Raw genomic sequence first — 10674 nt, 5'->3', positions numbered from 1 at the left:
CACCGCAGCTTGCTCGCTGAATCACCTCAGCTTAAGCCCATGGAAAATATCTGAGAATATTTAGAACAGCGGATAACACATATCAGTCAACATCCCCACAATTTGGTAGGTCTACGGAATCCAGTCATCAATGAGAGTCTTCATCTGGATATGGAATACATAAAGAAACTTGTTGACTCTTCTGCTCCAGACTAGAGGCTGCCTTTAAGGTATGAGAGTGGTTTGATCCATCTGGCAGAAAAATAAAGAAAAAAATGTTTGTTTCATAAACAATTCACCTAACTTCTCGGCATAGTCTCATTCGAGGGATATACATTTGGTCCAACGATCGTCCAGCTGTATCGTCCCATCGGAAGAATAGGTTGCATCAGACTCTGCAAAATACTCGTTGACTGCAACTATCACTTCCCCATTTGGTCAAAATTTCTCCCCAGAAAGCCAAATTTTTAAGTTAGGAAACAGGAAGAAGTCACTTGGGACTAAGTCTGCTGGACAGGGTGGATGAGGAACCAATTGACAACCCAATTCGGCCAGTTTCACCATTGTTACCGCTGATTTGCGGAATGGCGCATTATCCTGGAGAGAGAACACTTTTTTGTGCGCCAACCTTGGTCTTCTTTCAGCCAACGTGTTTCACACGATCCAACAATGAAGCGAAATAGGGTCCAATTATGGTTCCGCCTTTTTCCACATAATTTATGACGGTTATTCCTTCGGAATCTCAAAAAACGGGGCCATCACTTACTAGCTGACTAAAAGGTCCTTGCCTTCTTTGGTGCACTTTCACGTATCTTTGTCCATTGTTCTGACTGCCGGTTTGACTCTGGTGTATAATGATAGATCCAGGTTTCATCAACAGTCACAAATCGGCTCAAAATGTCTTGCGGATTGCGATTAAACGTGGTCAGACACTGTGTTGTTCCGGATGCACTTTTGGTCGACTGCGAGCAATCGCGGTACCGACCTCGTAGACAGCTTCTTCAGGGCCACTTCTCCGTGCAGGATATTAGGATACTATGCAGCTGCTCAATTGAGATGCCTACAGCCTCAGCAATCTTACGAATTTTTATTCGGCGGTCTTACATTACAATATCATGGATACTGTCAATGGTTTCCTTTCTAGTGACCTCAACTGGACGGTCGAAGAGCGCTTCGTCTTCGGTAATCCAAAAGTAAATGGTCTTCACTGATTGTGGAGAGTTCCTATGAACTTCATCCATTTCTGTTTTGATTTGTGCGGCAGTCCAGCCCTTCAAATGAAAATGGTTAATAACAGCTCGAAACTCGGTTTTCTCCATTTTCAATCGCAGTTGACACATTGACCAATTCAAAAAGCTACCGACAATGAACTATACACTGTTAAAATTCTTTATACGATCTGTGGAATAATCAAGCTTACCAACCATGAAGGCGCAACAAAAATGTTAATTCTTTCATAGAAATTTACCAGACTTATCAAATCAGCCTCGTATTAGCGTGATGTACTTTGGGGATGACTAATTTTTGTCCAGAGTGCTTTTGTTAGAAGTACATAGAAGAATCGGCTCGCCGATGTAGTATCTCCTTATCACGAGCATTCCTTATAGATATACAGTTTCAGGTTGTAAAAAGACAACGAAAGACAAGATTTCTTATATAAGAAACGTGCATTTATTTGTACATAGTAGTATGATGAGATGAGACAAGATACAAATAAATATGCGCTGCATGATGATTATTTCAGGCGAAGCAACGTTTGAACTAGGCGGTGTGTCGTCGTCGTAATCGGACGGTTCTTAACCCAGGATGGCCTTTCCGTAGGCGGGGGCGGCGTATGCGACGGGGGCGGCCACCTTAGCGATGGCGGGGGCGGCGTAGGCGACGGGGGCGGCGACCTTGGCGACGACGGGGGCGGGGTGGGCGCCGGCCTCCTTGTGCACGACGGCGTTGAAGCCGTTGACGGGGTCGGCGGTGTAGTCGACGGTGCGGATGGAGCCGTCGGGCTCGACCAGGCTGTAGCTGCCCTGGACGACGTCACCGTTGCGGGTCTCGTGCTGGGTCTTGGAGTCGCCGGTCAGAGCGTCCTGCACGTCGTAGGCGTAGCTGTACTGGGGGTTGGGGTCGTACTCGGCGGCCACAGCGGCGGGGGCGGCGACTGCGACGGGGGCGGCCCTCAGGGCGGGGGCGACGGCCACAGGGGCGGCGCGCAGGGCTGGGGCGTAAGCCCTAGCGATGGGGGCGGCGTAGGCGGGGGCGGCGTACGCAGCGTAGGCGGGGGCGGCGTACGCGGGGGCGGCATAGGCACGGGCGGCCAGGGGAGCGCCGGGGGCGACGACGGCGGGGGCGCCCAGGTAGCCGGCGCGCGCCACGGCCACTACGGCGGCGAAGATGAAAAGCTGCATCACAAGAACAAACGAAAACAATCTGTAAGCTTCATGGAATTTTGTAGCTCCTCCAAGCTCTTCGCTTATACAGAATAACATATCAGTAGGTCTCCACCTTCTTACAGAACATGGAGAAGTAAAAACGCATCGGTCCGACTCTATAATTGAATGGCCAGTATCTCTATCAGGGTCACGAACGATCTAGTTTCGATTCTTTGTTCTCCCAACAAGGTTTCCTTGATGAGAAGACGTAGTGAAGACAGTCGAGGAGTTACTGCTATATGAGCGCACACCTATATGCCAACTGCCTTGTGGTAGTGGTAACGCCGGTTCCCATCAGATCACCTAAGTTAAGTGCTGTCGAGCTTGGCTAGCAGTTGGATGGGTCACCGTCCTGTCTGCCGAGCGCTGCTGGCAGGTGAGTGCAGCGGCTCAGGTCAAAAAAGCTGACAACGCCCTTGAGAGCGGTGTGCCGACCACATGCCACTCCATTTTCGCATCCAATGACGGCGATGGGCTGAGAATGACACGGTTGGTGCCGTTAGGCCGTCAAGTCCTTTTCGGACGGAGTTTCTACACCTACATACATACTCTGCAAGCCATTGTACACTTCGTGGCAAAGTATACGTCGTACCAACATTAACGATTTTCATTCCTTTTACATTCATGTACTGAGCGAGAGAAAAATGACAATTTGCCTCTGTACGTGCTGTACTCTCTCATATTGTGTTCTCATGATCCCTACACGAGAACTCGATGGTGGCAGCATAATGGTAGCACATTTTTTTTATTTTATTTAATTAATGTTCTCTAAATCTGCCCAACATGGATACACGACAACGATTTCCATTTGCGTTCCTCTAGAATTTCCGTTACACTTTCGCGTAGACAGTAGAGATCTGTTACTTGAGGGAACAGTAACGGCTCCATTTCGAAATCTGACGTGAAATGTCGAGGATGTAATTTACCAGTCACATTTTCAGTTTGTCTGGCGGATAATGACAGAGAGTTCGAGTGGAAGCGTGTTTTCGCTGGGCCCGTTCGTGGAGTCACACGACGGCGATGACTAGAAGACCGATAGCCTCATCTTTACTCGTGAGCATCGCTATCGTTCCGCGGTAAGTGAGTGTGTTGTTTCTCAAATGTAAATGTTTAGTCTCTTACAGGCCTACCGTATAATCAATTATTGAGTATGGTTCGCTGGTCTCGATCTCTTAATTGGATTCGCGGAAGAGATAGAGAAGATACGATCGAAAGTCGAGCTGCGCGATTCATCACGAATATGTTTCGTTAGCGCGGAAGTGTCAGAGAATTGCCTAGTAAAATCTAGTGGGAAACGATGCAAGAAAGGAATGTGCTTGACAAATTCTGAGAGCTCTTGTTCCTTTCCTCCTATGTACATTTCGTTTAATGCAACAAAAAGAATACGTTTGGCTTTTACAGAGGCAAGGCATACGCGAATAGAACAAGAAACGGAACAGTGTGGTCTAGGGGTGGTTGAGTGGGTTGGTAGTGGCGTTGGAGAACGTTTGTGGGCTAGTGGAGGATGAGAGAGGGGGTGATACTGCTGCAGTATGTGCCCTCCGCCACACAACGTGAGCTGGCGTACGGAATATAGACGCAATGGTGACGACACGGATAACTGCGTGTAGAGTGCGAGTACAGTTTTCTTGGCGCCAGTGACAGACGGGATAGCCTACACCTTTCAGTCAACACTAAGGGTGTATCGAGCATACTTTTCTGCTATTTAAGCCCCAACAAAGATTCCGGAGAATAATATGTTATATACCTAAGATCACAATACAACTGTTCCTAAAGGATACCTAAGCAGGCAACATGCAGGACTCACTCTACTATAGCCGACGGGCTACAGACGACAGGTATACTCTTGTACCGAGACCTAAGATTACCCGTCTGTGAGTGAATGCTCTCTGGGTGTATCACGAACTTCTGCATTTCTTCTGTGACTCTAGTAATATGTCCGGAATAAACTGATAGGGTAGTGCTGAAACATTCTTGGATTAACAGATCGAAGTATTTCGTTTTGCGAGTAGGACGATCATCACTCATTATCATAGACTCTTGCTACAGTTATAGTTATTCATGTGACTTATGTATCTACAGCGATGCTATAAACGTCAGAGACCGTACAACTGATGGATGAGTTATACAGGAACTGTCGTTAGTTATATGGGCATTTGCTTGCCGACAACAACCAGACTGCTTCGAGTGCAGAAATTTGGAGGAACTTTTGCTGTACTGTGGTGTGATTAATACCGTTTGCTGAAGCTTGTAGATGAGAAGGAGTTCTGATGAATACTTATGTTGAGCTGCAACGTGTAACGATTGAAATCTTCAGCAACTACGACAAGCACGAACATTCCTGATTAAGTGACCACTTAAGCGCTGGGAACATAACAAGATGGTAGTGATCTTATTACGATTTAGGCAATTCAGATGCAAATTCATTTTTATTTCTTCCCAAATGTTTTGAATCAGTGGTTTTAGGTAGATTTTATCCTCTCTTTCGAGCAGTAGCTCTCCAGCTCACGAAGGACTTCGTGTAATTAATGATTACGCGAAAGGCGTTTTGCAGATGCTCTGTTAGGCTACAGGTAGGGTCACATTGTTTCAAAAACGCTCTGAGCCTTATCTGCGTTTTTCCAAGTCGTGCTCTGTTGTATCGCTGCATTTGATCGTATATCACATATTAGAGATGTTGTCTCGTTTTCGTTGTTTCTCTTTGCAATAGACAACTGATCCCATCACACTTCGAATTTCGTTGAGGACCTACTATACTTTTTGCACTAAGCGAGGTAGCAAAGTCGTTAAGACACTGGAATCGTTTTCGGAAGGAGTAGGATCCAAGTCCATGTCCAGATATTCTGGTTTACAATTTTCGTGGTTTCCCTAAATACTGAAGTTTAACGCGTGGATAGTTCCCTGAAATGCTCTATCTCTAATGACCTTGACAGCGACGGGACACTAGTCTAATTTTTCTTCGTTCCGTTTCGACTTCATCATTTGGTTGCCATCACCATATAACGGCGCTCAGAACTTCGAACGACGAACTTCTTCACTTTCTACCAGTATTAGACATAGTCATATCAAATACGTTGTTCCTTCACTGCAATAGTTAAGTCCTTCGCGTAGTTCATGTGTTACTTGCATGAAGCCAACAGTCAGTTTTCTTTATTGAGTGGGCCGAACCCCACAGTTCGTATCTTAACTTCATGAAAATCCTTTCACAACAGAAAATTATCTAACACACTGCGCGCATATTTGTTGTTAACGTGTATAATGTATGATTAAATTTCACTGAATCGTGCCCAACGAATAAAAAACAGATGTGTGACTCTTTTGAGTCGATTATTAGTGCTAAAAACATTGCACATTAGTCTGTTATCTGTTTCATAAAACACCCGATAAGTGCATGTCACTAACTTAAGCAACTAGTATCTGTAAGTGACGGTTCAAATACAAAAGATTTCCGTTATTTTTTTGCAACAAAGAAAAGGATGGTTAAATCGATTAATATGTGATATATGAATATTTTTATTTAATAAACGTTACTTCGCATACTGTAACTAGCACGCTACACGTACACCACGATTTTCTTCACTCGTCCCGTCGGTGTTTTACATATAATTTCAGGTTTTTAAGGTCCTTATCTAATAACTGTTTCTCTGAATCGCATAACTAGCTCGTCACATGCAGACAATGATTTTCATTTCTCCTCTGTGGCTGTTTTACATGAAATTTCAGATTTTAGATTTTAATAGGAAAAAAATTAAACAAAGCGAGAAAATATGAAAAACGTGAAGTTAGGAAGAACATAAAACAAGGTATGGTTGCTAGAACTAGAGATCACTGTAACAACTGCCACTATAAGGGGCGATCAAAAAGTTTCCCTTCGAAGGCGACACCAACCCCTTGCCTTCATGTCCGTGCTTATATACCCGCACCGGAGTCGCGATGCGTTGCACATACGCTGTAACAACGCGCTAAAATGGAAACTTTTTGATTGCCCCTTACATATCTGAAGCTATGGCACTGTCACTAGTATTTAAAGTTGCTTATCTAATGGTAAGAAAGATGAAGTTTCTGATCTTTCGTCTAAAAAAATTATGTAGGTTGTATCTGTAGCCTCCGTAAAAGTCCTATGGCAGCAGGTAATGTAGATTTTACCCGCATTACGGAATTACCACGCTGATTCGGTACATAGTTCAGCCAAGGCGTGCTGTTTATGTGGTTTCTCATGCCCGCATAGACGAATGCTGGGCTGGTTTCCAATTTACACCACAGAAACACAACACTTGAGCAATGGAAATGCGGAAAACACACACAATAGATTTCACACGATTCACCGACTCACCGCGTAACACGGCTTTCTTCAGTCTACGAAAGAGGGTGTTCACAAAATACTCGTGCGACCCGTCACCGTCATAGAATAATACCCAACTGTGTGGAACCCCTACCAAACAGAATTAGCTGAGGATATCGAACACATACAAAGAAGGGCAGAACGAATGGTGACAGGTCTGTTTGGCCGACACTAGAGCGACACTTAGAAGCTGAGAAAACTGAACTGACAGACGCTTGAAAACAGAACCCAACTACCCCGCGACGGCCTCCTTACAAAGTTTCAACAACCAGCAGTAAGTCAGAAATCTAGGAATATACTACCACCTGCTACATATCGCTCCAGTAGGGATCGTGAAGGCAAGATTTGGCTAACTATCGTGCGCATGGAGGAGTTTAAGCAGCCATTCTTCGCGGGCTTCATATGCGAATGGAACAGCGAGTAATCTTTAACATACGGTAAAACGGAACGTACCTTCTGGAATGCTCTTCACAGATCTTCGGAGAGTATGATGTAAATTAGACTATGGGGCATTGTGGCGGCTAGAAGGACTCCTGTCAAGGAAGCAAGTGCCAGAGGCTGTATGAGAAAGTAAGGTCAAATGATTCAAATGGCTCTGAGCACTATGGGACTTAACTTCTGAGGTCATCAGTCCCCTAGAACTTAGAATTACTTAAACCTAACTAACCTAAGGACATTACACACATCCACGCCCGAGGCAGAAGTCGAACCTGCGACCGTAGCGGTCGCGCGGTTCCAGACTGTAACGCCTAGAACCGCTCGGCCACCTCGACCGGCAAAAGTAAGGTCAGGTGCAGGCTCTGCACAGAGAGTATCTTAGGCTGCTGGCCACCTACTCAGTGTTTACGGAGTTAAAAAAAATTATGGACTGACTTTCGTTGTGGCAGTCATCAATACGAAGGCTGGTTTCATAGAGCTCTTTATGTTAGTGTATCCTGCGCCATTCCAGTGGCGCAACTAAGATAAACAGCACCTAGGCCAAACTTCCAGTTTTCACCCTCCCTTCCCCCACCCCTTGGGACACATCTTTATTTTTCTTTGTTTAATCCTCATAGTCGTAGCTCCATCTAATAGCTGAAAACAAAAAACGTAGGTCTTACTGAACTGATACTCAACGCAGTACAATCCGAAGCGCCTCATGATTTCCTTTCATAAATCTATGCACCTTCCCACTTTAGTCCCCTCCAACTCATTCTTTTCTGATTCTTCTCCTTCCCCCACGTACTTCGCCCTCTCTCTACGTTTTTTCTTACTCTTTCCACATCTGTTTAGCCCGTCACAGAACTACACCTCTACGGACACGGCGCGCAAGGCTTGCACCCGGCTGTCATATATTAGTTACGCCACTGTGCAAGTCTGTTCATATCTCACCTACACCCATCTGAACCTGCTTACTGTATCCAATCGCTGACCTCCCTCTACAGTTTTTACTCCCCCTGGACAGTTTCCTCCATTACCTAATTAAGTATTCCTCGATGTCTGAGAAGACGTCATATCAAAACTTATATCTTCTTTTCGTGAAGTTCTGTCTTAGACCTCTTTGCTCCTCATTTCGTTTCAATACGTCTTAAATATTAATGCGTCATGGTGATCTATTTTCTGCATTCCTTGAAACTATACAAAGAAAAAAATATAATAATACAGTACCAAAAGCCGTAATTTTGATATTGTTTTATTAGGCAATCAGCTTCGACTTTCCAGTCACGTCATCTTCAGGCCTGTCTCATGAATGACACCAAGTACCACTCGTGCATGTATAAAACAAGGCAACAATATTCGTATCTGGTTCCGTAGATACCCGAAGTTCACGAGCATGCGTGTTCATGATACATGTGACCTCAACTCGAGTTGCTGTGACATGTTTGAAGAGAACACACGTTCATGAAGTTCGGATATATACGGAATCCGATACGAATGTTGGTGCCTTTGCTTGTACATGCACGAGTGGTACTCGGTGTCATTAATGCGACAGGTCTGAAGATGACGTGATTGGAACTTCGGAACTGGTTCCCCAATAAAACAATATTAGAATAACGGCCGTTGGTTACATTTCGTCGGCCAGCCGCTATCCCACGCTCCTGAGCCCAAGATGGAGTACATTTACTATACTGAGGGAAGTCTGGAGCATTGTTCTAGAAATATAGGGAACTAGTGAAGGGTGGGGCGTCATACGTAGACAGAACACTACTTTTTTTGAACTACTGAGCAGTCTTCAGTATTTACGTATAAGGTATCAATACACCAAAACCTTACGAAAAATCCGGTCGCTGTGGAAGAGAGGTTCTAGGCGCTTCAGTCCGGAACCGCGCTGCTGCTGCAGTCGCAGGTTCGAATCCTGCCTCGGGCATTGATGTGTGTGATGTCCTTAGGTTAGTTAGGTTTAAGTAGTCTAGGGGACTGATGACCTCAGATGTTAAGTCCCTAGTGCTTAGAGCCATTTGAACCTTACCAAAATACTAGAGTCAACATTTTGAAAATTAAAAAATGCCCGATTCAAGGAGTGACTCTTCTTTGAAACTGTTGTTGTAGTCATCAGTCCGGAGACTGATTTGAAGCAACTCTCAGAGCTAGTCACCCTGTGTAAGTCTTTTCAGAGTTGTTGTACCCTGCATCCATCTAACCTGCTTACCATATTCAAGTCTTGGAACCTCAATACAAGTTTTACTACCCTCACTCTCCTCCACTGTCAAATTAACAGCTGGTTGATGCCTGAGAATGTGTGCCTTTCTTGTTTTTTAGCGAAGTTATGCCCCAAAGTTCTTGTCTCCGTATTTCAGATTCAGTATATGTTCAATAGATACTGGACCCACCCAGCTAATCTCTAGCATTGTTCGCAACTGAGCACGGAAAAGTCTCAAATGTTGTTCTAGAAATATAGAAAACTAGTAAGGTAAAGAGTGGGGCGGGTTGGGATCGTAAGTCATTTCAGTAAGAGAAGGCGCCCCCGTTATGCGTCAGGGTACCGGTCGGACCCGTCGTAAAAGAATGCCCGGCGCTGCCGCTCTCTCACCTTGAAGGCCATGTCTGTCGTTGAGCAGCTGACTGGCCGAGGAGCGGTCCGGCGGGGCTTTATACCGGTCCGCCGGGTGGTCGCCGGGGTGCCGGCGTGGCCCGGCGTGGCGCAACCGTTGTGTCACCGCCCAGCCGCGGCCCGCCCGTAAATCAGGACAGCAGCACCGGCTCCGGCAGGCCGCAGCGTCGAATTAATTACACCTAATATGCAGGCCATGTCATATGGCGGGGCCGCTGCTCCACTTTTGCGACAAGTTGGGTTTCGGTTTCTGTAGGGCGGCGTGGCGCGGCCAGCCGGTTCTGCATTGAGCAACAGCGGCCGGCCCTGCCCAGAGTGGGACGGCGACGCCCAGCACCCAGCGCAACGCCCCGCACCTCACCAGACGCACGCCGGCCGCCGCCGCTGCCGCTGCCGCCGCGGCTCCACTCGGCGTACGAGCGAACTATTTTCTGCAGGTTCTCTCTAATTGTTGCATCCCGTTTGCCACGGAGGGGCAACGGAGTGGGCTGTCACTAGGGATGGTAAAAACAGACTGGTTAACACAAATATTGGTATTTTACACTACTGACCACTAAAATTGCTACACCAAGAATAAATGCAGATGATAAACGGGTATTCAATGGACAAATATATTATACTAGAACTGACATGTGATTATATTTTCACGCAATTTGGGTGCATAGATCCTGAGAAATCAGTACCCAGAACAACCACCTCTGGCCGTAATAACGGCCTTGATACGCCTGGGCATTGAGTCAGACAGTGCTTGGATGGCGTGTTCAGGTACAGCTGCCCATGCAGCGTCAACACGATACCACAGTTCATCGAGAGTAGTGACTGGCGTATTGTGACGAGCCATTTGCTCGGCCACCATTGACCAGACGTTTTCAATTGGTGAGGGATCTGGAGAATGT

The 10674-nt window shown here is 46.0% G+C and overlaps 1 protein-coding gene across 1 annotated transcript; it reads right to left on the bottom strand.

The window, feature by feature from the left end:
• Positions 1–1650: 1650 nt before the first annotated feature.
• Positions 1651–9774, bottom strand: LOC126234414 (cuticle protein 21-like). Its single transcript, XM_049943104.1, has 2 exons — positions 9758–9774; positions 1651–2375 (listed from the first exon to the last, which is right to left on the bottom strand). Exons 1-2 carry the CDS (start codon positions 9767–9769, stop codon positions 1776–1778), a joined length of 612 nt encoding a protein of 203 aa, XP_049799061.1. The 5' UTR covers positions 9770–9774; the 3' UTR covers positions 1651–1775.
• Positions 9775–10674: the final 900 nt, after the last annotated feature.

This window comes from Schistocerca nitens, chromosome 2 (assembly GCF_023898315.1).
Source record: "Schistocerca nitens isolate TAMUIC-IGC-003100 chromosome 2, iqSchNite1.1, whole genome shotgun sequence".
In the NCBI taxonomy this organism is placed as follows: domain Eukaryota; kingdom Metazoa; phylum Arthropoda; class Insecta; order Orthoptera; family Acrididae; genus Schistocerca; species Schistocerca nitens.
The sequence above is the reverse complement of the archived record's forward strand: the minus strand, read 5'-3'. Positions and strand labels throughout refer to the sequence as shown.